The sequence below is a fragment of the Acomys minous genome, assembly GCF_964271855.1.
Source record: "Acomys minous genome assembly, chromosome: 2".
In the NCBI taxonomy this organism is placed as follows: Eukaryota; Metazoa; Chordata; class Mammalia; order Rodentia; family Muridae; genus Acomys; species Acomys minous.
This window is the reverse complement of record NC_140484.1, coordinates 57973500-58000309: the sequence shown is the minus strand read 5'-3', so window position 1 is coordinate 58000309 and position 26810 is coordinate 57973500. Positions and strand designations below refer to the sequence as shown.

At 51.7% G+C, this 26810-nt stretch overlaps 2 protein-coding genes across 6 annotated transcripts in view; one reads left to right on the top strand and one right to left on the bottom strand.

Moving 5' to 3' along the window:
- Positions 1-1649: 1649 nt before the first annotated feature.
- On the top strand, positions 1650-5681 carry DRD4 (dopamine receptor D4). Of its 2 annotated transcripts, XM_084765942.1 has the most exons (5): positions 1650-1720; positions 1835-1968; positions 3359-3471; positions 3561-4126; positions 4277-5681. In XM_084765942.1, the coding sequence occupies exons 1-5, from the start codon at positions 1693-1695 to the stop codon at positions 4477-4479; spliced, it is 1044 nt and encodes a 347-aa protein (XP_084622068.1). In that variant the 5' UTR covers positions 1650-1692; the 3' UTR covers positions 4480-5681. The 2 variants fall into 2 exon arrangements, with proteins under 2 accessions (XP_084622068.1, XP_084622067.1); XM_084765941.1 differs by having other exon boundaries at positions 1677-1968.
- Positions 5682-6963: 1282 nt separating this feature from the next.
- Positions 6964-26810, bottom strand: part of DEAF1 (DEAF1 transcription factor) — a 35549-nt gene continuing 15702 nt past the window's right edge. For 2 of the 4 annotated variants that reach the window (XM_084773530.1, XM_084773533.1), the window contains exons 10-12: positions 25398-25645; positions 15226-15315; positions 6964-7384 (exon numbers count right to left, since the gene is read on the bottom strand). In XM_084773530.1, coding sequence (XP_084629656.1) covers positions 7280-7384; positions 15226-15315; positions 25398-25645 — 443 coding nt within the window. In that variant the 3' untranslated portion in view covers positions 6964-7279. Of the gene's footprint in view, positions 7385-15225; positions 15316-18082; positions 19699-25397; positions 25646-26810 lie in introns of those variants that run through there. The other 2 variants (XM_084773531.1, XM_084773532.1) reach the window with 2 other exon arrangements.

Below are 26810 nucleotides of genomic sequence, written 5' to 3'. Positions count from 1 at the left end.
AAGGCTCTGTCCAGCCAAGGAAGGAAGCCCGGGGCCTGCTCTTGAACTGGGCCACAGCCTCCTGCAGGTCCTGCTTGAGAATATTTCTGTTTTATTATTTTGTTTGTTTTTTGGTTTTGGTTTTGTTTTTGAGACAGGGTTTCTCTGTGTAGCCTTGCCTGTCCTGGACTCCCTTTGTAGACCAAGTTGGCCTCGAACTCACAGCGATCCACCTGCCTCTTTCTTCCTGAAATATTTCGAATTCAGCTTCTTCTAACCTGAGAGTCCCACCCCCGTGTTCCCCCACCCACTCACCCACGCCCAGCCCACCCTCTGCCCCGTGGCATGCCGTACAGGCCCAGGAGCTCTTTGCTTTCCTGCCAGAAAGGCTGGTTTATTAGCCAGGAGTAACTCGTCCACATCCACTTGAAGGACAGCCCTCTAGTCACAGGATTCCAGCAAATACCTCTCGGCCTCATTAAGCCCATATACTTAAGTCTCCCATCAACACAGTCCCTGTGGACATTCATTGCATGGACTCACAGTCTTCCAGCGACAGTTCCTGCTGCTGTCTCTTCTCATGTCATGATCCTGTAGTGTCATCTTTATCGGTGCTATCCTGTTCCAGCCTGGGTTCCTGCAGTCCAGTGTTGGCACAGAGTGAAAAGTATGGCTTCCTTCAGATGTAGTCTGGGGAAGGAGAGAGAGACCCCTCTCCCACTCCTCATCCCCCCCCAACCCTGTGTGAGAGCATTCTTAGCTCAGTCCTTGTCAGGTACCACTGGTAGCCAGTGATCCACACAATCTCAAAGGCAAGAAAGCTGTGGGCCAAGTGGGTACTTAAGATGGGAAATGGGGCCACCGCTCAGCTGCCCACTGAGGACGGTTCAGGGTTAACGCTGGCTGAGCCACTCCACTCTCTTTAATCCTAGCACTCTGGAGGGAAGAGCCTAGCCTGGAGGATCTTGGAGTTTGGTGCTAGCCTGGTCTACAGAAGGATTTCTAGGACAGCCAGGGCTACCTAGGCTGGGCCCGCTTCATTTCACAGTTGCCAGGTTCAGCAGTGGCTGATGGAGCTGGCAGCACCAGACATTTGGGAAGAGAGACGGTAAGAAATGGAGCGCCAGGCAGCGCCGGGATCTCAAGCGGTCCTGCACATCCGCCCATGTGTGGGTGTCCAATGGAGAGCGAGCTGCATGTCCAGATTGCTGTGCCCAGGGGATAAGGAGCAGTCCCAGAACCACCGGAGAAAGAGGCGAGGAGCCCTTAGTCTGTTGCAGAACCAGAGCTGGTGTTTTCCTGCGTGGGAAAGACATTGTCCCAATGCAGGAGTATAGGTTCGGCCTTATCTTCCAAAGCTGATAGGTAATTTGGTGGACTGAAAGGTCCTAAATGTCTCCTGGCCGGGCTGGCTGGCTGGCTCTGACAAATCTGGTCCAGACAACCTGCTCTCCTCATAGGTTTCTGGAAACACAAATTGGCCCCGATCACGCGAAACACCAGCCGCTGCTCGGCCTTTTTATTGCCAGACATTTCGCCCAATTCTCATCTCTTGAATTGAAGCATTTTTCCCTTTGCTAGTTTCCTAGAGTGCAGAAATTCAAGCCGCGCCGCCAGGGCGGAGCTGGGCGTGCTAGGGGCGGGATTTCACACAGCCCCTACCTGCAAATCCTTAAGCTCCTCGCCTAGCCGAGCGCGTTCGGCGGGCGCGCCATGGGGAACAGCAGCGCAGCTGACGATGGTGGGTTGTTGGCGGGGCGGGGGTCAGAGTCCCTAGGGACTGGCGCCGGGCTTGGGGTCTCGGGCGCTGCGGCGCTGGTGGGGGGCGTGCTGCTCATCGGCATGGTGCTGGCAGGGAACTCGCTCGTGTGCGTGAGCGTGGCCTCTGAGCGCACCCTGCAGACACCCACCAACTATTTCATCGTGAGCCTGGCCGCTGCCGACCTTCTCCTCGCAGTGCTGGTGCTGCCACTCTTTGTCTACTCCGAGGTGAGGCTTGGTGCGCTCGTTCCCAGTCTCCCTCTCCGACATCCCGGGCCCAGTTTGGCGGCTTTGACCCTCAGCAGCCTTGAGCCAGGGCGCTTTCAGGGAGCCCCGGGTCCCCTCACTTCCGACTGTCCACTTTCTCCCGGCTCTTCAGAGTCCTCCGCCTATTTTGTGTCTGTCGGTCACCCTATCACCCTCTGGATCTCTTCCTACTCTCTGTCTGGGATCTGCCAACCCAGAGGGGACTTGTGTTTTTGGAACCAAGGATCATAGAAAACTGCCTTTCCTATTTAAGCCCTGGTTCCCTTCCAGAAATACTATACCCCAAACCCCGCCAAAAGTCAGCTTGACAGACAGGCCAACGTGTGCAGACACACATCACTGCTAATGACCACTGCCTTTTTGGGAAAACATACACACACACACACACACACACACACACACACACACACACACACACACCACCCTGTGGAAGAAACCTGAGGCCACCCAACTGCCAGGAGCTTGGAACAGTGAAGGGTGTAGGTAGAGACAGGGCAGGACAGTGAACTCTGGGGGGGCGGGCGGGGGCTGCTTAAGGGAGGTGGCTTAAAAGCTTTTGGAGACTCCTGGGACAGAGTCACCCCAGACCAGGTTTGGCCACAGAAAAGCTATTTAGGACAGGGATGGGGACATAGTGGCCTGGACTGTGGGGTGGGGATGATTCATGGAATTTCTAAGGAAGACACAGTGAGTTCTGGAGCTAGGGCAGAGGCCAGTGGCCACGCTTGACCCCAGATCCTTCCCTAAGGGACAGACGTCACTGTGAGCATTCTTAAGCTCCTAATCGTCCCAAATCAGCGTGAAGGGATTTGGGGATGGGTGGGTTAAGATGGCTGCATGCTCCTTTGCCCTTGAAGAGGAATACCCCGGGGGAGATTCAGAGAGCCCTAGGAGGTCTTTGTACTTTTACAGCACGTCTGTCCTCAAGGCCATTGTCATGTGTATACTGTCCAGCACTTGACAGGACCCATCCAAAGTCCCCCAGCAGTGACTGTTAGCGCAGGCAGGATAACGCTTAGCTGAGTCTCGGAGATGCGTAGGATTTGTGTTTAGGGACCAGAGGGTCAGGCCAAAGCCTCTAAGGCCCCCTCTTTCCCAGATGGTATCAATCCTTCAAGGGTCTTCCCCAACCTTCTCATCTAAGGGAAGAAGACCGAGACAAGTCTGCCCCCTCTGTCTCCTCTTACACACATGTCCTCAACTGTCTCAGGCTCACGTTGGGCTCCTATGCCCCTCCCCCTCCCCTCTAGTACACAGCCCTCGCTCTCCCTCAATAAGAGTGGGGTTCGGAAATTCTGTGGCTCGAAGGTCAGGTCTTGTGTTTCGTTTCTGCAACCTCTGCGTGGCCCAGGTCCAGGGTGGTGTGTGGCTGCTGAGCTCCCGCCTCTGTGACACCCTCATGGCCATGGACGTCATGCTGTGCACCGCTTCCATCTTCAACCTGTGCGCCATCAGCGTGGACAGGTGGGTACCCCGGACGGCCCCCTCTCCCATCCCCACCTCCCAGTCAGCCGCTCCACACCGTGGCCTCACCACGTCTGTGTCCCCTCTAGGTTTGTGGCGGTGACCTGGCCGCTGCGTTACAACAGTCGGGGCCAGCGCCAGCTGCTGCTCATCGCCGCCACGTGGTTGCTGTCTGCCGCGGTGGCTGCGCCGGTGCTTTGCGGCCTCAACGACGTGCCGGGCCGCGATCCAGCCGTGTGTCGTCTGGAGGACCGCGACTATGTGGTCTATTCGTCCGTTTGCTCCTTCTTCTTGCCCTGTCCGCTCATGCTACTGCTTTACTGGGCCACTTTTCGCAGCCTGCGGCGCTGGGAGGCAGCCAGGCACACCAAGCTTCACAGCCGAGCGCCTCGGCGACCCAGCGGCCCCGGCCCGCCGGTGGCAGACCCTGCGCAGGGTCCCTTCTTCCCAGACTGTCTGCCCCCAGCACCCAGCCTCCTACCCAGCGGCTCCAGCGGGCCGGAGTCAGACCTCTCTCGGAGACCCTATGGCCCCGAGGAGTGTCCGCTACCCGATGCAGCGCTCCAGCAACCGCCCGCGCCACCTTCCTGCAGGAGAGGCGCCAAGATCCCTGGAAGGGAGCGCAAGGCAATGAGGGTCCTGCCTGTGGTAGTCGGTGGGTTTCTGCCCTGGGGCACCAGGTGGAGGGGGTCCCGGGCGCCAAGGCGGGAGTAGGGAAGGGTCCAGGTTAGAAGGGTAAAAGGCGGGGGGTCCCGGGTGAGGGACTTCGAGTGCAGATGTCCGGGCTCACGCCACCCACCCCCAGGGGCCTTCCTGATGTGTTGGACGCCTTTCTTCGTGGTGCACATCACTCGGGCGCTGTGTCCGGCTTGTTTCGTGCCTCCAAGCCTGGTCAGTGCCGTCACCTGGCTAGGCTATGTCAACAGTGCTCTCAACCCCATCATCTACACAGTCTTCAACGCCGAGTTTCGTAGCGTCTTCCGCAAGACTCTCTGTCTCCGATGCTGAAAGGGCCACCGGTGTCCTGAGGTCAAGGAGATCTAAGCCTGTGTGCCGAGTGCGCTGGCGAGCATTCGTCTTGATTAAACGAAATCTCTCCTAACCACTTATGAAGGCTGGGGGCTGGGGAAGAGCGCGGAAACGAGAAGGGTGTTTTGCCTGAATGAGAGGCCTGGCTAACTCCTTCCACCCTTGAGGATGCTACTGGCTCAGCTCCAGGAGGCTTCTCCAGTCTCCCCTGCCCCGGAAGAGTAGGAAATCTACTACCGCTGACTTAGTTTGCCCTCCTGGGAGAGGAGCTAGAGGAATTTCCTGGGGCTGCTGTGTCCCCAAGATCCTGTCTAGGCCAGCTTTTACTCCTTGGAGAGCCAAGAAGGGAGGGCTCTGTTGTCATTGAAGGGGTGCACATTCTGAATACAGTACACATAGCTTCCCGCCAAAAGATATCCAAAACTCTGACCACTGACCAAATTCCTAGGGTACCCTCTGGAAGACAGACCTACATTCAAGCCCACCCTGGCCATCTGTACCTCAAGTTTGTCCAGCATCTGGGTGCCTATATGACAGACAGCAGGGGTCAAGGCTCGACTGAGGGGCCCAAGCAGCCCCAGTGCTGGGGGGCTCCTTAGCCAAGGCTGAGCCCTGCCAGAAGAGGTGACTCCTGGCAAGGACAGCTCACCCTAACACTCTTCCCCTCTCCCCCCACCCCCATCGTGGGAGAGATGTAAGTCAGGACTGCTGGGGTGGGGGGTTCCATACTGATGGCAGGTGGCACCAAGTGTCACACTCTGTCCTCAATATTGGGAAACAAGGAGCTGTGAGTTCTACGGCAGTGAGCGAACCCCTCAAGTGTTAAAATAGTCTTGGCTGGATGCGGGGCAACTCCCTAGCATGGAGGGTCCTATAGCCTCACTGGGCTCTGGATGCTTATGTCCCCTGTGGGGGGCCTCTGTTGCCCTCCCAGGACTAGCATGCTCCCAAGGGGCCAATGAGGTAGTGGGTTCATGTCTGTCCAGAGTCTGATATTAGTGGAACTGAAGGTCCCCTAAGTTTTACCCCTGGAGACCCTAGGACACCAAGTGTGTCTGGCCTTTGCTGACTTCCATTGAAAAGGCCCCTACAGATACAAAGGTAAGGCTGAAACTCATGAGTGGGGCAGAAGTCAGCTTGGGAAACTGAGCCTTGAGTGCCAAAGCCCCGGGACTCTTTGTGTTTCCTCCTTAAAGGAAAGAATAAATTGGATCAATTCCAGGTGGCATTTGTCATCCACTGCTCTTGGATGGTCACTACCCCAAAACTCATCTTGGTGTTCTGCAGCCCTCACATAGTGCCACTCCTTGGGGGTAGACACCAGGGATGGCCCCTGCAGGCTGTCCTGTGGTTAGCAGTGACTGGGCATTTTCTTGCCTGAGGAACTCTTGGGTATAGATGACTTTGCCACACACTTTGGTCTTCCGTCCCCTGCCCCCTCCCCCCACCGCTCCTGTCAGTGTGCAAACTGAAATGGACTGGGTATAGTCAGCTGACTCTGCCTAGCCTGGGTGTCTGGTCAGAGCTGAGGGTCACTCACAGGTTTAAAGAGGCCCCAGGCTTGATTCCAGCAGAACTCAACAGGTTGGTCACGGAGCCCTTATTCAGTGGAAAGGCTTCAGGCGCCTGACTCATTGTTAAGCCTTGAGGAGAAGGCAGGGACCTCACAGAATGGGATCTCCTTCCTCACATGCATTACACTCACATGAGGGACCTCCGGGATCTGCTGGGTATAGGGATGACTTTCTTACACATGCTAAAGTGCGTTTACCTCACAGGAACTGTTTTAGAAGTAGGTGCCAGAGCTGGTGAGTGGAGCAGTTCATCCTAAACTTGAAGGTACTCCCCTGGGCCCTGGCTGAAACTGCATATCCCCTACATAGTGTAGGGAGCCTCAGCACCCTGACTTCCAGAGTGTTCTTCTGCCAGTGTTCTTTGTCAGGAGGAGCAGCAGGTCCCACTCCTAGGTCAGCCAAGTCGCTCCCAAAGGACTCTGCCTGCTTACCTGCTCCCAGGTAAGGTGGGTGGTCCTGGGTAATGAGAAGGGAGGGAAGAAAAACAAAGACAACAGGACTGTGCATGCAGAAGCCCCAGTCACAGGCCAAACACACTGCCGCGTGCATCCAAGGGCCTGGCCCTGGGGACTTACAAGAGCCCTTCAGCTGCTCAAGGCACATGCAGAACTGATAGGGTAAATCTTGCTAAGCAGGCCCCCCCCCCCTCCTGAAGCCACTCCCGGTAGAGAAAGACAAGTTAAAAACTCCTTGGGGTCACAGGCAAGGCAGCCCTCCTAAGTGATGGCCACGAAGGCAGTGAAGACAGGTCAGCGAAAGAATGTCAGCAGGCCTGTGTCCCTAAGGTAGGATGCAAGGGAGCAGAGAGCTGTGGTCACACAGTCAGTACACAGCAGAAACCCTCTGGCCATCTGAATATAAAGTGGGCTTTGTAATGGCAACATCCAGGTGGGGCGGTGAGGGCTTTATTTACAACCTTATTAACAGATACAACAGATATGTACACGTGGCATAGGGGACCCCCATGGGTAAAGAGACACACTCATGATCCAGGCATGAAAGAGCACCATGATAGGTCGAGGGCCCTGGGCTGCGACAGAGTGCCCCATTCCGAAAGCCACCAGCATTCCTCGGTCTCTGGCAGGAGTTCCTGTTAGCAACTTGTCCTGCAAGTTTCCCATGGCCCCTCTCCTCAGCGGCCCCCCACAGTCATCAGAGGGCCTAAGCCTGTGACAGCCTCACAGCAGAGCAGGGAGAAGCCTGGCTCAAACAGCAACTTTTTCTATTACACTTTCTTCAACATGGACTTCGTCAGCCTGGACAGTGACAGAGGCTGACTGGCCACAGACGTGCTGATGGTCTTTCCAGTCCTGGAAGAGAAGACACTCATGTGAGCAGGGAGGTCAAGGGGGATCCACTGTGTTACAGAGCAACACAGCACCTGTGGATGAGCCGAGGGTGGGGCACTTAGGTGGGCCCTGGATTTCACAGAAGAGTGGCTGTTTGTGAGCTGTCAGAGTCAGGGAATGTCCCCGTTGGGCCTGTGTGTCAACCACTGAGGCTAGAGAGTCAGATAACACAAGATAAGACCACATATGCTCATGCAGCCATGTTTTGTTTTGTTTTTCCCTTGGAGATAAAGTCTCCCTATTATGTAGCTCTGGCTGTCCTGGAACTCACTATTAGATCAGGCTGGCCTAGAACTCACAGAGATCCTTTGCCCCCTGAGTGCTGGAGCTAAAGGTGCGTGCCACCATGCTCAGATGCTGTACAGATTCATATGAAAAGTTGGACACAGTGTGTAATACCTGTGATCCCAGCATGTGGGAGGCTGAAACACGGGAACTGCCATGAGTTTGAGATTGGCTTAGGCTAATAGTAAAAACAAGCAAATACATTTATAAGTGATATTGCCACCCACAGTGGTATTCATAGCTGTGAGGGTGACCCCATCTGTGTGCAGAGACACCCATGCACACAGACATGCTCAGGAAAGCAGAAACAAGCACATCTTGAAGTGTGTGTGTGGGGGTCACCTCAAGATAGGCCTGCCTTATTTCCATAATAAAAACGGTCCCGGCCAGATAGTGGTGCACGCCTTTAATCCCAGCACTCGGGAGGCAAAAGCAGATGGATTTCTGTAGGTTCAAGCCCAGTCTGGTCTACAGAATAAGTTCCAGGACAGCCAGGGTTATACAAAGAAACCCTGTCCTGAACAAATACCCTCCCCCACAAATTGCACCAAGTTATAAAATCCACATAGTTGCAGCAGTGTGGGTGAGCTAACTGTGTGCATCAGGCCCAGGCAATGACCAGACCCTGGCAGCCATCTACACAGCGAGACTCTGCCTCTGTAACTGGTATGAACTGGCATGGGGCCTTGGAGCTGTGGACTTTGGCCAGGTACCCAGGGAATTCTAGATGCTTTCTTCTGTGAGGTGAATGGATGGGGAGTGGACAAGGAAGCTCTCAAGGCACATGCCAGTGTCTACCCCAAGCAACAAGTAGGCCTCCATCCAGGTCTTGGAGTAAAAATGTAAATATCCAAGACTGATTCTTGAAACCTCAAGTTCTGGGGCTGGAGAGACGGCTCAGCAGTTAAGAGCACTGACTGCTCTTCCAGAGGTCATGAGTTCAATTCCTAGCAACCACATGGTGGCTCACAACCATCTGTGATGTGATCTGATGCCCTCCTCTGGCCTGCAGCTGTACATGCAGGCAGAGCTCTGTATACATAATAAATAAATCTTTAAAAAAAAAAAAATCCATCTTGGTACCAGAAAAAGGGCCCAGGCTGCTCTTGCAGAGGACCTAGATTCAGTTCCAGCATCCATGTGGTGACTCACAACCTCTTATAAGCCCAGTTTCAGGGCATCTGGCACCCTCTTCTAGTCTGCAAGGACACTGCACAAATGTGGGGCACATACATAAAGATAAACCCTCATACATATAAAATAAAAACAAATAAATCTTGAGACTGAAGAGAGCACTTGCTCTTCTCCCAGAGGACCCGCGTTCAGTGTCAAGTACCCACACTGGGCGGCTCAAAGCTGCCAATCATTCTGTTTCCAAGGGATTCAAGACTGTCTTCTGACCTCTGTGGGCAACACACACACACACACACACACACACACACACACGCACGCATGCACACTCCCCCCCATCTCTCTCTCTCTCTCCTCTTCCCTTCCCTTCCCTTCCCTTCCCTTCCCTTCCCTTCCCTTCCCTTCCCTTCCCTTCCCTTCCCTTCTCTCTCTCTCCCTCTCTCTCTCTCTCTCTATCTCTCTCTCTCTCTCTCTCTCTCTCTCTCGCATTCTGGAAGGAGAGGTCAGCTTGGTCAGCATTGAGTCCAAGGCCAATCAGGGCTACACAGTGAAAAGAGGAATTGAAGAGATGGCCGGGGTGACGTAGAGTGTTCTTGGGAAGTCACGAGGCCCAGTGTTTGGACCATAGCATCTACGTAACAAGCCAGGCAGCCTATATATGCAACTCCTGCTTCAAGGGAAACAGAGACAGGAGGAGGACAGCTGGGCTTGCTGGCTTCCAGATAACCAAGGAAAAGTTCAAGAAGAAAGCTTGTCTCAAAGGAATAGGTAAAGGAAAAATATCTGATGTTCTCTTCTGGTCTCTCAACATGCACCAGCACACACACGTGTACACTCAGAGACACACACAAATACATTTTTGTTGCTTTTTTTTTTTTTTTTGAGCTAGGGTAGCCTTGTAGCCTTGGCTGGCCTGGGACTTGCTATATAGACCAGGATGGCCTTAAAATCATAGAGATCTGGTTCCAAAGTGCTGGGATTAAAGGTGTGTGCCACGGTACCTGGCACCAACATCATATACTTTTAAAACAATGATTTTTAAAAATCCCGTTAAGAAACAGTCCCTATTTGACAATGATCCTGGCTCATGGATGCAAACTGTGATGTCTTTGGCTTGTTTGAAAATATTCCACCCTGACCCAGAAAAGCAGGTGTTCTGCTTGACCAGACTTTCTCAGAGACACCTTCCACTATGGACATTTCAAAGTTTCCACAGAGTGAAGCACAAAGGACCAGCACTGTGGTGGGAAATGACATAGCCACATTTTAGAGTCCCTGGCAGAAGACGGGCTCTGCACGTTATGTGAGTAAGATGCAGCGTGTCTGCAGCTGAGCATGCAAGCTATTCCTAGCTCTCCAGGCTGATAGCTTCAGATACACAACCCGCAGGCTTAGACACAGTCTTTCCTGTATATGCCAACCTAGTATAATTAAGACTTTAAAATTAACATTGCTTTTCTTTTTTTTTTTTAAATTGATTTATTTATTATTTATTTATACAGTATTCCGCCCACATGTGTGTCAGAAGAGGGCACCAGATCTCATTGTAGATGGTTATGAGCCACCATGTGGTTGCTGGGAATTGAACTCAGGACCTTTGGAAGAGTAGACAGTGCTCTTAACCTCTGAGCCACTTTTCCAGCCCTAACACTGCTTTTCAAAACTTGTCCTTCTGGGAATGGTGAGAAGAGCCTACAGCCTCAGCACTTGGGATACTATGGCAAGAAGGGTCACGAGTTAAAGGCCAGCCTGGGATACACAGTCGATCCTGTATCAAAAAAGGCAGGTCCTCCGCCTGATGATGTGAATTCCATCTCCAGGGGGAGGGGAGGGCCAACCCCCGCAGGCACGGGCATGCTAAATAACACATAAATGTAACTAAGAACAAACAAGGGGCAAGGTGTAGCTCACTGGGAGAGCACTTGCTTGGGCACGCACAAGGCCTAAATTCAAGCCCCAGCACAACAGCAAAACAACAGTGAGCCAAAGGAGCTAGCTGCAGCAGGCATGCGCTGGGTGATGCCTTCACTGTGAAATGTCTAGAACAAGCAAATGTCTGTGTGGAAAGTTGAGGATCCCCACGAAAGCCTGAGGAAAAATGAGGGCAGTGAGGGTGGGGAGGGCTCCAAGGATTCTTTTGAGGGATGTTTCGAAATGTACTGGATGGGGGCTGGAGAGATGGCTCAGAGGTTAAGAGCACTGATTGCTCTTCCAGAGGTCATGAGTTCAATTCCCAGCAACCACGTGGTGATCTAATGCCCTTTTCAGCACTGTGTGCATAATAATAAATAAATATTTAAAAAAAAAGAAATGTACTGGATTACTGTGCCCCTCTACAGTGACTAACATTCATTGAATTCATATGAATATGAAGCAGGTGAACGTTGTAAAATTTATTTTTATTATGTATTCAGTGTTCTGCCTGCAGGCCAGAAGAGGGCACCAGATCTCATTATAGATGGTTGTGAGCCACCATGTGGTTGCTGGGGATTGAATTCAGGACCTTTGGAAGAGCAGCCGTGCTCTTCACCTCCGAGCCATTGCTCCAGCCCCGAAACAGGTGAACTTTATGGTGTGTAAATCAGAGCTAACTAAAGATGCTCCGACACACGGCTCACACGAGGTTAGAAGGAAAGAAACACGGTGCAAGTTACAAGCAAAAACAGGCTATAACTGTTAGCTAGCCCATAAGGAGGCAAAAACAGCTGCCTCTTGAGGTGCCGCACTGACCCAGGTGAGGAGGGCGCCTTACTCACAAGTCGCCACGTGTTACACATGCCCTTGAGCTTCTGTTTGTTCAGCTCCCAGCTAGAGTTCCCTCTGAAGCCAAGATGCGAATGATGGACAGTGACATTGCCCCACCCCCAATAGGGTCTCTCTGTGTGGCTCTGGCTGTCTTGGACTCACTTTGTAGACCAGGCTGCCTCAAACTCATAGCGATCTACCTGCTTCTGCCCCACTCGGTGCTGGGATTACAGGCGTGCATGCACCTGGCTGACGTTCACTTTTTAAAAAAAGACTTATTTTTATTTTATGTGTATGGGTGTTTTGCCTGCACAAATGGCTGTGCACCGTGTTTGTGTCTGGTGTTATGGAGGGGAGAAGAGAGCATCAGAGCCCCTGGTACTGCAGTTAGGACAACTGTGAGCCATCATGTGGGTGCTGGGAACCGAACCCAGGTCTTCTGTAAGAAGAGCAGCACTCTTAACCACCGAGCCACCTCCCCAGTCCCCTACACTCATTTTCTATCAGTTCAGATGAAGAAGTAGCACCCGCCTTTATCCCAGCACTCGGGAGGCAGAGGCAGACAGATCTTTATGAGTTTGAGGACAGCCTGGTCTACAAAGCAAGTCCAGGACAACTAAGGTTACAGGTTAAGAGCACTGGCTGCTCTTCCAAAGGTTCTGAGGTGGTGGCACACGCCTTTAATCCCAGCACTTGGGAGGCAGAGGCAGGTGGATCGCTGTGAGTTCGAGGCCAGCCTGGTCTACAAAGTGAGTCCAGGACAGCCAATGCTGCACAGAGAAACCCTGTTTTGAAAAACCAAAAAAGGGCTGGAGAGATGGCTCAGAGGTTAAGAGTACTGTCTGCTCTTTCAAAGGTCCTGAGTTCAATTCCCAGCAACCATATGGTGGCTTATAACCATTTATAATGAGATCTGGTGCCCTCTTCTGGCCTGCCGACTCAAATGCAGTCCAAATACTGTAAAAATAATAAATAAATAAATCTTAGGGGGAAAAAAAGCGGGGGCAAGAAGAATGAGTTCCAGAACAGCCAGGAACACACAGTGAACAGCTGTCCCTCTAAAACAAGAAAGAAGGTCAGAATGTTTGCTGTTTGATGTAGGACATCGAGAGGGCTGACTTAGCATAGACTCCAAGAAATGGAATCTCTCGCGCAGATTATTCCTAGAATCAAAGCTCCCAGAACATGACGTGAGGGGGGGTGAGACAGAGGCCTGTATTGTGACAAGGTCCCTATCGAGCCTGTGCCAGTCCTTCGGGAGGCTTCAGACTGCGAATGGGGCTCCTTGGTTACCTGTGGCTCTGACCCATGTCCCAGCATCCCCAAGTACCAGTGGAACAACTTGGCTGAACTCTTCTCAGTGCAAAAGCTTGTTAGTGGAATTCAGAAGACAAACTTCTGATGTTGATCCCCAAATCTCTGGCACCCTGGAGACCAGTGCAAGTACAGAGATGCCCAGAGAGCACAGGCCACAGCACCCCTCTGAACCCTACAGACAATGGCTCCTGTGGGGCCTGCTTCCCTATTCACACACCTAGACCCGAGGGCCCAAGGCTACTACTCAACATCCCCAGAACCAGTACCATGAACGCCAGGTGACCCAGGTCACGCCCTACTCATCCCAAGAACAAGTTGGCTCCTTCTGCTTACATTCTAGCCTAGGAAACTGAGTGCCCCAGCTTCCTGCCATTCTGTGCCCCGGGTCAGAGATTTTAGGAGTCCTTGTCCAGCCTGGATATCAGCACTTCATCCTTCCTTGCAGCAGTCCCAGAAAGTAAGAACAGAAGTGGGCAGGGCGTGGTGGCGCACGCCTTTAATCCCAGCACTTGGGAGACAGAGGCAGGTGGATCGCTGTGAGTTCGAGGCCAGACTAATCTACAAAGCAAGTCCAGGACAGCTAAGGATACACAGAGAGACCCTGTCTCGAAAACCAAAAACAAACAAACAAACAAAAAAAGAGCATACCGGGCTGGAGAGATGGCTCAGTGGGTAAGAGCACCGCCCGCTCTTCCAAAGGTCCTGAGTTCAATCCCCAGCATCCACATGGTGGCTCACAGCCATCTATAATGTAATGTGATATGATGCCCTCTTCTGGCCTGAAGGTGTACATGCAGACAGAACACTGTATACATAATAAATAAATAAATCTTTTTAAAAAAAACTATCTCTTAAAAAAAAAAAGCATACCTTGTCTTATGAAGCATGGGCATTGTTTAGGAAAATGCTCTATGAGGAACAAGAACACGGCTGCAGCCGTGGATGGATAGTGCAGGCTCAAGTCTTCCAGCAGGTCCAGCTTCTACTTGGCTGGCACTGCCGAATATCATGGACAAGATCTGCTTGTCCTACAGAGGAACTTAAGGTTCCAACATCTCCAAAACTTGCACTAGGCAAAAAAAAAAAGAAGCACCCAGGTCAGCAGGGCACAAAGGACAGAAATCACCATGTGGAGAATGTTGTGAGGCTGGAGTGGCCGCCACAATCCAGACTAGGGTACCACATGCTTCACAGCCTCCTAGGTTAAGCATGGGCTAATGACTTTGGAAAAAAATAAAACTAATGAGGTTTGATGGGCGTGGTGTTGCACTTTAATCCCAGCACTCAGGAGGTAGAGGCAGGTGGATCTCTGTGAGTTCCAGGCCAGCCTGGTCTACAAAGAGAGTCCAGGATAACCAGGGCCACACAGAGACACCCTATCTCAAAAAAACAAACAAACTAATGAGGTCCTCAAGTGCTCTTGGGAACAGAAGAAGTGTTAGGCATGTGATGCTCAGCTGACAGCCCACAGGCCAGTAGTGACCCCATAACCGTATTTAAAACAACATAAAAATGTTTTTGCTCCTCCTGGGAATGTGACTGTAATTCCTGAGTCTGCACTTTGTCATGTTACGGTATGAAAAGGCTAGACACGCAAAAAGCCGCCTTTAATGTTAGGAGTGATAGCATGCCTATAATCCAAGCACCAGAGGAAAGGAGGCAACGGGAGCAGGAGTTCAGGGCATCCTGGGCTACATAAAACCCTGTCTCAAAAAGAAAGAGGGCCGGGGGCTGGAGATGTGGCTCAGGTGTAGAGCGCCTGTCTACTTGAGGGTTATTCTTGACTACATATAGAGTTCCATGCCAGCCCGAAATACATGAGACCTTGTCTCAGAGAATAAAAGGAAAAACCCTCCTTGATGCTCTAAGAGCCAATGGTTAAATAATTTAAACAACGACGGTGTGGATGACCGTTCTCACAGTGCTCTGTGAGGCCTGCTGGGCTAGGACACGGTGAGAGGTCCTCAGAACATGGAGTCTCTACCAGAGGAGCTCGCCCAGTGCACATAGACACACATGTGCTGGCACCGCACAGATCCAGCTGGGAGCCGGCAGAAGTGGGGAAGTAGAGCCCACATCTAGCAAGGTGGGTGGGTGGGCGAGGGAGGGTGTTGGGGATTCTGAGGGCCCTTTGTCCTTCTGCAGAGGATCCAGCAGGCAGCTCTAGGCAGCCACTGCTCTGGACACTCTGTCCAGACTGCAACCCTGAAGTCAGCATTCTGGCCTGCAGGTGCTCGAGTGAGTCCACCTGTCCAGGCACCTGTCAGGACATCAGACCCAAGGAAAAGGCTGAGGTAATGCAGGCACGTAAGCAGGCACGCTACCTTGCGCTGGCAGAACGTGGAGCAGTAGTTAACCTTGTGGCAGCCGGTACATTCACTCATGGCCTCCCGACCGCAGTTGACACATGACTGCTGCAAGAAGGAGAAACAAGTATCAGTGTCACAGCAGGTGCTGGGCTCCAGGTCAGCTACCCACGAGGAAAGAAACACTAGGTGCAGCTTATGGAATGCGTCCATCCCCGAAGCTGTTCAGCCGTACAGAACTGCCCTCCTCCCTTTACCTGAGTTTGCCCTGTACCGTTTAACAGAATGTCAGTGTCCAAACTCCAAGGAGGCCCATGGGTATAGAAAGCCCAACTTGGGAAAAGTTCTCAACCCTTGGGCACACCTCCTGAGTGCCTGAGGGGCCAGCCTACAGACATGCACGGAAACAGCCCACACACGCCAGGACCTCCGAGCGGCCTCCAGTGTTATCAGCTCTGGTCTTAGTGTCCCAGTGGAGGCCAAGGCTTCCCCCATACTGCTGTTCAGAGGTTTCACTGAAACAGCACCAAGAGCCCAATGTTTCGCGTACTTTTTCTTTAAGCTACACTCAGTGGGGATGGTTAATAAACCAAGGCGCTGAATACAACCTCTCATCAACTTACTTCTGTGGAATAACTGGTTAAATACAGCATTTGGCAACTGTAAGCTTGCTATTAGCAACCCCCCCCCCCATCCCCCGCCCAGGATGGTGGGACCCAGAAAACCTGAGACTAAGCTACAGCTTTGGAACAGCACCCATCTGGGTCCTGGGTCAGAGAGGCTGAAGGGATCCAGTGTGGTGGGTGGTGAGGAACAGCAGCCTGCTGTGACCAGCACACACACTATGCAGATGTGACCGGCGGCCTCACAGTACTCCTCAGTCCAGTTTGGCCACTGTTTTTGCGGGTTTGCTGGAAACAGCAGGTATTTGTTTTGAATTTCAGCTTCCTCCTGTGACTGTCACTGTGACCACCATTCTCCCACCTGTGAAACATCAACTACGTCATTTCCTTTAGAAAGCACGACCTGCATTAACTGCCTGGCCTCTAGCACTGAGCCAAGCCTTCAGAATCTGCCTCCTCCTTAAATGACTAAACACTGGGGAAAAAAAAAAAGGTCCATAACCATGTAGACAGAGTTGGGAGGCAGGGCGGGGTCCAGATACACGGGAGCTAGGAAGACAGCACTGGCTACAACCAAAGAGCTCAAAATATCAGTGTGTTCACCCTGCTAGAAATACATGACCAGACAGGCCAGTCGGGCGGGAGACAAACTGGTGGGTTACTCCTGATTCCTGTCCAGGAGAGCTCCTAGGTAAGCCTGTTCAGTGACCAGGCCAGTAGAGGGAGAGGAAGCAGACAATGGGCGGCCCTAGTCCAGGCTGCAAGGACTGCCACTGAATACAGGGATGCGGTGCGATAAGATGGGGGACTCCTGCTGAAACCTCCTGTCCATTCCACAGATGACCTGCCAGACTCTTCAGGGCTGTAGAGAAGGGACCAGCCCGGCCTCCGTAGCTGGGGAAAATACCTGTCCTTTACTGCGCTGGGGCCCGTGAGCTTCCTAGAAACTTACAGAAAGCCTAAGAGGCAGTGAGTGGCTTTCCATGAATGGGCCCCAGCAGAGGATCACCACAGTGACCTTCAGTAAAGAGGCCACACGACAGCCTGCGGTCCAAAGAGCAGGCCCAGATGTGAGCCTGCAGCGTCTAGAGCACCATGGCCCTAGCAGCATGTATAGCAACTGCCAACAGGCAGGGAGTCCTGGGTCTCTGCCTCAGAGGGAGAGCCAGTGAACCGTCCATTGGCGCAGCACCCAGGCCAGCTTCTGTGTCAACTTACAATGTGGCAGGAATATGACCAACAAGCAGCTCCGCCAGCCACTGCTCTAGGCGTCACTCATTTCTAAGTTACACAAATTGTACATCACAGGTTACTGAGCAATTTCTCACAAAAGATCCAAACAATATGACCAAAAGATCACCTATAAAGTGCCCACTAATCCTGAATCACAAGAAATAATCTCAATTTGTCATTGGTTCTGAAAAGGCCCTTTAAACCTGATTTAAACTTGGGAACTGCCAGCTGGGAGCGGTGGTGCACATCTGTAATCCCAGCACTTGGAGAGGCAGAGGCAGGAGGATTTCTGTGAGTTCGAGGCCAGCCTGGTCTACAAAGCAAAACCAGGACAGCCAAAGCTACACAGAGAAACTATGTCTTGAAAAGACAAAAACAAGAGCTGGGTGTGGTGGCGCACACCTTTAATCCCAGCACTCGGGAGGCAGAGGCAGGCAGATCGCTGTGAGTTCAGGTCAGCCTGGGACTACAAAGTGAGTCCAGTACAGCCAAGCCTAGCACAGAAAGACCCTGTCCGAGAAAAAAAACAAACAAAAACAAAAAAAGCAACAAAACAAAAACCAAACTAACTCCACCCCAAAAAATGAAAGAAAAGAGAGGGAAAAAAACAAAAACAAAAACGAAACAAAAAACCAAACTTGGGACCTGCTAATGTTGGGGGGTGGTTCATGCCTTGTCCCTAGTATGGAACTCACTTTGGAGACCAGGCCTATCTCGAACTCAGAAATCCACCTGACTCTGCTCCTGACTTCTCTGAAGGCTTTCAGTTTTTATTACACTTACTTAGGCTTCGGTGTTTGAGCACATATGATATGGTGCACATGGAGGAGCGGGTTTTCCCCCTTCCACCATGTGGGTCCTAGGGATCGAATCCAGGTCACCTGGCTTGGCAGCAAGCGCCTTTACAGACTGAACCGGCCTTCTTCACCCCTTTTTTTAAAATTTAAATAATTTATTCAGATTACATCCTGATTGCTATCCCCTCACTTGTATCTTCCCGTTCCCCTCTCCCTCCCTCTTTCACCCTATTCCCCTTCCGTAGGCCTGTGACAGAAGGGGACTTCCTCCCCACCATATGATCACAGCCTGTCATGTCTCTTCTTGGTAGCCTGCTTTCCCTTCCTCTGAGTGCCACCAGGTCTCTCCACCAAGGGGAAGTGGTCAAATAGGGGGCACCAGAGTTCATGTCCGAGGCAGTCCCTGCTCTCCACACAGCTGTGGAGAATGCGCTGTCCATTGGCTGGGTCTGATAGGGGTCTAGGTTTACTGCGTGCATTGCCCTTGGTTGGTGCAGTAGTTTGTGCAGGCCGCCCTGGGTCCAGATCCTCCAGCCTTGATGGTCTTCTTGTAGGGTGCTCGTCACCTCTCCATCTGTTTCCAGTGTGAGATGCCCTTGGAGCTCCCCAGAGAACGACAGAAGCAGGAGGCGCCAGCCCCCTCCCCCATCGTGCCTGGCTGGCAGCTGTTATCGAGGCGTAACCAGTTCATGCCAGGGTTGAAAAGTCACAGGATTGTGCTTTGGACTGAGGCCACGGATCAAGAGAAGGAATCCAAAGCCCCAGAACACAGTCAGATAAGGCTCTGTACCCTGAGCCAACAGGACGGGAAAATTCAGGAATGTGACAACATCAGACACTGGAGTGCACCTCCTTGAGGGACCCAGGCAACGAGAAGTTCAGGGAGCAGAGAGATGCAGCCAGGGACTCAAACAAACAGCGCTTTGCACCAAATTTGCAAGCCAGCCATTTTTGCCTTTGCAAGAGCAAAAACCAAACCGTTTAGCTCTGCTACTCCAAGTCTCCTGTATCTTTTTTTTTTTTCCTCCGTCTTTTTTTGAGACAGGGTTTCTCTGTGTAGCCTTGGCTGTCCTGGACTCACTTTGTACACCAGGCTGGCCTTTGAACTCACAGTGATCCACCTGCCTCTGCCTCCCGAGTGCTGGGATTAAAGGTGTGCGCCACCACGCCCGGCAAGTTTCCTGTATCTTTGTATGAAGTAAGGAGCTTTGTTTCTCATATCCTGACCCCAAGATCTTACAACTGAGTCTTGTGCCAGGTGGTGGCCTAGAAAAAGTGAAGCCACGCCCCTCCAGTACAATGAGGCTGTGAGAATTTCCGGTGCCCTTCGGATCTTTGGCCAGTCCTGCTTCTGTTTAGATACAGCGCCCCAGTGAGGTTTCTGAGGGACTCCTCTCCCTGGGGCAAGGAAGGCAAAGGTCCCTCAGAGTAAGGCCCCTTCTCCAGCCCATCCTGTTCCCTTCTTCTCCTTCTTCCACTTCTTCTCCTCCTCCTCTTCTCCTTCTTCCCCTTCTTCTTTTATTTTTCCTGAGACAGAGTTTCTCTGTGTACCAGCCTTGGCTATTCTGGACTGGCTTCGTAGACCAGGCTAGCTTCAAACTCACAGAGATCCTCCTGCCTCTGCCTCTAGGAGTCCTGGGATTATAGGCGTGCACTCCCGTGCCGGCTCCAATCCTGCTTTTCACTAGCAGTTTATAGAATGTCTGCTGGGTCTAATCCATCGTCAGCGTATCACAAAGTGTGTTCTTTCTGTGTGTGTGCTTGCTGATGAAGCTGCGGATGAACTGGGCAGAAGACAGACATGTAGCTGCTGCTACAGCTCCATTTTTTCTAGTCCTCTGAAAGCATATGAAGACAGCCAGGCAGTCAGTGGTGGCACATGCCTTTAATCCCAGTACTCAGGAGGCAGAGTCTGAGTTTTAGGCCAGCCTGTTCTACAGACCAAGTTCCAAGACGGCCAGTGCTACACAGAGAAACCCTGTCTCAAAAAATCAAAACCAAAACCACAAATCATGAGGAGCCTTGAGTTTGGTACATATAGACAGTCCCAGTGCTGGGGAGGCAGATGCAGGACTTCAAAGTTCCAGGCCAGCCTGGGCTACATAGTAACCAGGAAAGAAAGGGCATGTGCACTTGTGTAAGAGCTCCAATTTCACCAAGCGAGAGTCAAGTGTGATTGGCAGTGAGGACCAGCCTTCATGGTCACCAAGCCTAGAAGGAAGTGTGTAGAGACCGAAGGCCAAGATGGACTACAGCCAACGGTGACAACCATGCATCACGGACCTCTCTGACTCTCCATGCCCTGGGCCAAAAAGCAGCAACACTGCTGATTGTCCAGAATAGTGTCCTGTCTAATTCACATTGATAGACACATCTTCACTGCTGCACAAATGCAGGCACTGCAGGTGAGGCAACAGTGAGTGTTCAGTGTCTAGAGTCTTGGAACTGTGCATCGGTTCAGTGCCTGCCTGTCGGGAACACAACACCCCTCTGCCGTGCGTGCCTGCTTCTCAAGCTGCAGGGCGCATGGTGGCTCTCAGGAGGAACATCCCCAGTTGTCCTCAGAGGACACTGAAGGGAAGGGACGCTACTACCCCTCCCTGAGCACTTGCTTCAGAAGTGCAGTATGAGGTCAGCCTGGGAGAGAGGACATTCGTCCTTTCAGCCCCAGCCAGGCAGAATGGCAAAGGCTCCTTTTCCAGCACCGTGGCCTGTCCTGTAAAGCAGTGGTTCCACTTCTGCAGCCTTGGCTGCCACAGGTTACACAGAGGACTAGAGGGAAGCAGTCCTGGGCATTGGAAGAAACTGCCAGAGCCTGGCCTATACACACACACCTGAAGCCTGCGAATTCAAAGTAGGACAGCTTGGGGTTCAATTCCCAGCACCCACATGGCAGCTCATAACTATCTGTAACTCTAGTTCCAGGGGATCTGACACCCTCACACAGACATACATGTAAGCAGAACACCCATGTACATAAAATAAAAATAAACACACCATTCTTTAAAAACCCTAAGCTGTTTAAAAAAGAAAAAAGAAAGGAGGCCAGCTGTGTGCTGGCTGAAACAGAAAACCATGTGGGGCAGGCTACGGCTCTGATAGATGGGTGGATGGATGAATGGGCCAGCAGCCGGAAGCCTAGGGGTTGTTCCTACAACGGTTGGCCACTTCAGGTGCTGGCCATGAAAAGGGAGTCTTGAGCATCCTCCCTCAGCACCCCTAAGAAAGCATGCCAAGGAGCTGGGGCTCAATAAGAGAAGCACAGAATCGGTGTGACTGTTTCCCAGACAAAGCAGCTGAGACAAGTGGAAAGCCTCAAATCCACAAGACTCATCAGAAAGCAGGACTGCCAGCAGGCACAGGCCAAGGGGCTGAGTTAACAGCATCTAACTGGAGGCAGGGCAGGTGAAACCCCCATGGATTTCTCTCCCCAGCTGCCTGCAGGACATCAAATCGAAAGGGCCGTGGCTGCTAAGCTGGCTATGTGGGAGAAAGCCAGGGACTGTACTACGGTAGCTTGTCTGGCCTGAACTTGCTATACAGCCCAGGCTCGCCTTGAGCCCGGTCCCTGTTGGATTTAACAGTGTGCATCACCACCAACCCCAGCCTTTTATCTGTGCCTTTCTATCCCCTGAACAAGCGGATGCCTGTGAATTAATTAGTTCCTCTGAACTAATCGTCCCACTATCCAGTGCGTGGGGACAGCTCCTTCCTGAGGCTATGAGGCCAGCATTTCCGGGTTGTCCCTCTGTTGTATAGACAGGTCTCCTCGAGGAGCTTCTTGGGGATGAGCAGTGGCATCTTTGGTCAGCAGCCAAGAAGCCCACAGTTGAGGGCCGTGTTCCTGCTCTGGGACTGTCTTACTCAAGGGGCTATTCAGCTCGGTCTGTATAAAGCAAGCACAGCCCTTCCTTGTCAGAGTCTGAGCAGATGAGCCACTCACGTACCCACACCTTTGACCTGCTCAGAAAGTGGGCACGGGCTCCTGAAAGACCCCGTAGCTACTCAGCCCCTTGGTTTCTGTTGGACACAGTACCCTTGATAGGCAAGGGTATCTGCTTTTCCACCCTGTTTAGTCGCTGCACATCTAATTACACACACACACACACACACACACACACACACACACACACGCTTCATTGTTAAAACTGGCATACATGCACACAAAATCCTGTAATGACTTGGTTCAGCTATGCTAAAATTGATCTCTTTTAAAATTCCAAGTAAAATGTGAAAGCTGGCAGATTCAGAACTCCTCCAGCTGTGTTGACTTCTGCACGTCTCCTAAAAGCCCCTCAGTGAGGCGTCTCAGCTTGCCCTAATCCATACACCCCAAGTGGAAAGGGTCCCAACATGATGCTTCCACTCCCACACAAGCACCGTTTGCCTTCTGGACCTCCACTTCCTACCCTGTGATCAAGTAGGATTCCTTGCAAATCAAACTTCCAAAGCACGGAGAGTACAGGCTCAGGGAATGCAAACTTACTTTAATGCCAGTTGATGTGTTTGGGTGTTAGTGTTTCAGCTAATCTCAAGAAAATCCACACCTGCTAAAGGTAAAAAGAAGGGCCCCCTAGCCCCTCCCCCCTGAACACTCAGGGACCCATGTGTAGGGCCTTCCTATAGCGTCTTGAGTCCATGTCTACTGAGTTGCCGATCGAATCAGTCCTCAAAGGATCTGAGTTCTAGCTCAGAAGCCACCATGTACAAGAGCTCAGGGACCAGCTGCTGTGGCCAGCACATTTATCAAGGCCATCAGCAGGTACGCTGGGCTGTGTACCCAGGAGCCAGATGGTGACATGGCTCCTTACTTCCCTCTGGTCTGTGCCCACAGCCATGCGACTCTGGCCACACGCCAGCAGTCAAGGCCTATTCCTAGTGTCACCAGCAGTCAAGGCCTGCCCTTAGTGTCATCAGCAGTTAAGGCCTGCTCTTAGTGTCTCCAGCAGTTAAGGCCTGCTCTTAGTGTCACCAGCAGTCAAGGCCTGCTGCTCTTAGTGTCACCAGCAGTTAAGGCCTGCTCTTAGTGTCACCAGCAGTCAAGGCCTGCTCTTAGTGTCACCAGCAGTCAAGGCCTGCTCCTAGTGTCACCAGCAGTCAAGGCCTGTTCCTAGTGTCAACAGGTTCAACATAAGTCCAGCCACCTTGGCCAACTGATGGTTAGTAGGTTCTTCTTGTTAATATTTATTTATTGTTTGTTTGTTTTTTTCAAGACAGGGTCCTACTATGTAGCTCTTGCTGTCGTGGGACTCACTATGTAAAGCAGACTGGATTCACAGAGCTCCACCTGCCTCTGCCTCCTAAGTGCTAGAAATAAAGGTGTGTGTCACTATACCTGGATTGTTAATATATATATGTTTTTTCTCTTTTATTTCTTTTTTCTTTCTTTTTTTCCAATTTTTGGAGACAGGGTTTCTCTGTGTAACAGAGCACTAGCTGTCCTGGACTCAATTTATAGACCTGGCTGGCCTTGAACTCACAGAGATCCACTTGCCTCTGCCTCCTGAGTCTTGGGCTCAAAGGCGTGCACCATCACACCTAGCTTTAGTTTGGAAATTCTATGTGTTACAGGTGTTTGAATTGCATGTAGGTATTTAACTGCTCACCAAATGTATGCAGTAGCCGTGGAGCTGTTCAGGCTGAAGGGAAGCCTGAAGACTGAAATGGTGTCAACTTACTGTGCCCTGGTGGACCGCAGAATAAAGTGTGCCCTTACCAAGTACACAGCAGTGCTCATCGAAACACAGCCCACACTGCAGGACAAAATGAATCCTAGTGAACACAAACAGGACAAGATGGCACAGTCTCCAAAACTAACACTGAGGAGACTGAGGCAGGCGGATCATGAGATAGCCAGCCTGAGCTAAGCAGGAAGATTCTGCCTCAAAAAACCAAACCAAACCAACCCCGGGGCATGGTGGATTATGCCTATAACTCCCGGACTTGGGGAGTAAAGGGAGGAGGACTCCTCATTTACATAGCAAATTCAAGGCTAGCCTGGGCTACAGGAGGCCCAGTCTCCAAACACCAAGGTCGGTGTGGTGGTGCACACCTTTAAGCTCAGCACTCAGCCCTCAGGAGGCAGAGGCAGGTGGATCTCTGTGAGTTCTTCTAGCCAGGGCTATACAGAGAGACTCGGTCTCAAAAACAAACCCACCAAACAAAAATCCACAGAAACTAAACTAAACAAGCATTGCTAAAATATCACAGAGAACATTTTTCCAAGCCGCACTGGAAGGAAGTCAACTGCCATAGAAACAGAAAGCCCTCAGCCATGTGAGACTCACACACTCTTCGAGGAGATCTAGAGTAAGGTTAAAGCAGGTCAGCGTGAGTCCATCAGCTGGCTGGCTTCCAGCAGACCTCCGCGTGGGAAAAGGACAGCCTTTTGCACAGTTGCTGCTGGAATAACTGGAGGAAAACGAAACTCCAAACCCACAAGTGGGCCGGGCGGTGGTGGTGCACGCCTTTAATTCCAGCACTTGGGAGGCAGAGGCAGGTGGAGCTCCGTGAGTTCGAGGCCACTCTAGACTACAGAGCAAGTTCCAGGACAGCCAAAGCTGTTACACAGAGAAACCCTGTCTCGAAAAACCAAAACCAAAACAAAACAAAAGCCCACAAGTGTTATGTTGAATAAAAGAAATGAAACAAAAATGGGACATACTGCCAGGCCTCTGCACTGGTATGAAGCTCCACAGGTCGGCACTGACCGCTGACAACAGAAATCAGGACGGGTCTATAGGTAGGAACCCTAGGGGATGGCACTGGTAGCCACTGGGGTGGCCACCCTCAGTGTGGCTGGTGATACATTTGCCAAAGATCATGGACCCTAGGGGGGTGTGATGGCACACACTTTGATCCCAGCACTTGGGAGGCAGAGGCAGGTGGATCACTGTGAGTTCGAGGCCAGCCTGGTCTACAAAGTGAGTCCAGAACAGCCAGGGCTACACAGAGAAACCCTGACTCGAAAACCAAAAAAAAAAAAAAAAAAGATCATGGGCCCTGTAATAGGATATAGACATTTTACTGTGGCTGAATTTTGCTTTGTTAAAAAAAAAAAGTTCAAAGCACACAGAAAATGTTACTAGTCACTTATCTTTGGGCCCTGATGGTAGAGAAGCTACAGGAAAACAGGGTGGCCACAAGGTCACAGCACCCTCCATGGCCCACACAGCAGGGCATTGTGACAGCAGATGGAAAGCAGTTGTGTTAATGCATCAGACCCAAACCAAATATCACTTTTCCGATGTTAAAAATATGAGACACATTTCACTACATAAAGATAGCCTGAATGTAGAAACATCTGTGGTGACCATGCATCCAAACACAATGGTTGATGTATATCAAAATGTCCTCGCTGCTGAAACATGCCAGGCGTGCACAGATTGCATATCGGTGTCTGCCACCCTCGTCCGCATTTTCCAAATCTCCCTTCTTAGGGACAGTGGGGCAGTGATCTCCTCGGGCCAGCACAGGATCACACGCTATCCCAGGCCCCAGGAGGATGGGCACAGCTCCAGGTCTGAGCTCACATTACCTCTTTCCTGTCTGCATCCACCTGCATTCTCGCCTGGGTCACAGCAGCCTCCCTGCAAGAGCTCGCCTGCTTGGCTTGTTCAAACAGCGTCTTCAGCTGCTGGGCTGTGCTGAGCAAGGAGTTGACCATCTCTTCCAGGTACAGCCAGTTGCGCTGTTCTGACATCTCCAGCCCACTGACCACGGTGGGAGAGACAGCTTTGGTGGGGGTGGAGGGGGGCACAGCCAAGGCGGGCAGGGATGTCAGGACTAGAATGCAGAATGTGGGATAAACAAGAGGTTAGTGACTTCCAAGCTTCCTCCCAGCCTTGGGCGAGGAGGACTGGGGATGGGAATGTTCTGGCCTGGCTCCTTGTTCACATTCCAGCTGGTCGCTTCGCTTCCAACAGGAGACGAGAGCAGAAGCTCCCAGAGGACAAGGGAGAGAGGAATGGCAAGCAAGGCTCTCACAGCCAGGGAAGGGGTAGCCATGGCATGGAAGGAGACAGCCACAGGACACGCACATCGAGGGCAAGGGGTGGAGAGACTCAGCCAGCACCACACACAGGAAAACCAAGGCTTATCTGGAAAGTCTTCAGGGGTCTGCAGTCATAAGGTCACTTAGTAACTTATAAGTTACTCAGGACAGTGGGAGTCATGTTGTCACCAAGACGGACAGAGGGGATCAGAACACACTGTGACTTCAGACTCCCCCTGCAGGTGGGTCTAGAATAGAGGCGCACTTATATGGGTTCAAAGCACTCTCTACTTTGGTCTACTGGGAAGACGGAGAATAGAAACACCCAAAAGCCTATGACACAGAAGCCTGGAACTGCTGAGTGCTGGCTCTTGTGATGACTGGACACCTTACCCAGTTCATAGAGGGAATTGGAAAGAGGCTTCGTGCAACGAAACAGCATCCCACAGGTGTCAGGGTTACCCTCGGCAGAAAGAGACAGGGCTCGGGGTCCCAAGCAGCCCCTGCCACAGGTCTGTACCATCACTGACAAAGACACAAGTCATGGCACGGGAGCCAAGTTCACAGTGCCAGGGTAGTGGGCATGCTACACGACAGCTGCTCGGGACCTCCAAGAAGGGAGGGGAAAGAAGCAAGGGCTAACTCTGCCACTGGGTCCAGTCATGGCCTCATGGGTGACCAGAAAATGCTTACTTCCTGAGTTTCAAACCATCTTTTTTTTTTTGTAGGAAACAAAAGCAAAAAACACTGAAGCATGTTGGGTGACGTCTGCAACTACTCTTGAATACTTTATGGGGGGAAAGTTCTTTGTATTGTTTATGTATGACTTTTTCTTTTCCTTGGGTGGGGGGGTCTAGAGTTTAAGACAGGGTTTCTCTGCATAGCTTTGGCTGTCCTGAACTCACTCTGTAGACCAGGCTGGCTTCGAACTCAGAGCGATCTGCCTGCCTCTGCCTC

Excerpts from the sequence above, each read along its gene's own strand:
- DRD4 (XM_084765941.1), top strand. The coding sequence starts at position 1,693 with ATGGGGAACAGCAGCGCAGCTGACGATGGTGGGTTGTTGGCGGGGCGG. Across the intron at positions 1,969-3,358 it reads CACTCTTTGTCTACTCCGAG|GTCCAGGGTGGTGTGTGGCT; the intron begins GTGAGGCTTGGT and ends TGCGTGGCCCAG. Across the intron at positions 3,472-3,560 it reads TGCGCCATCAGCGTGGACAG|GTTTGTGGCGGTGACCTGGC; the intron begins GTGGGTACCCCG and ends TGTCCCCTCTAG.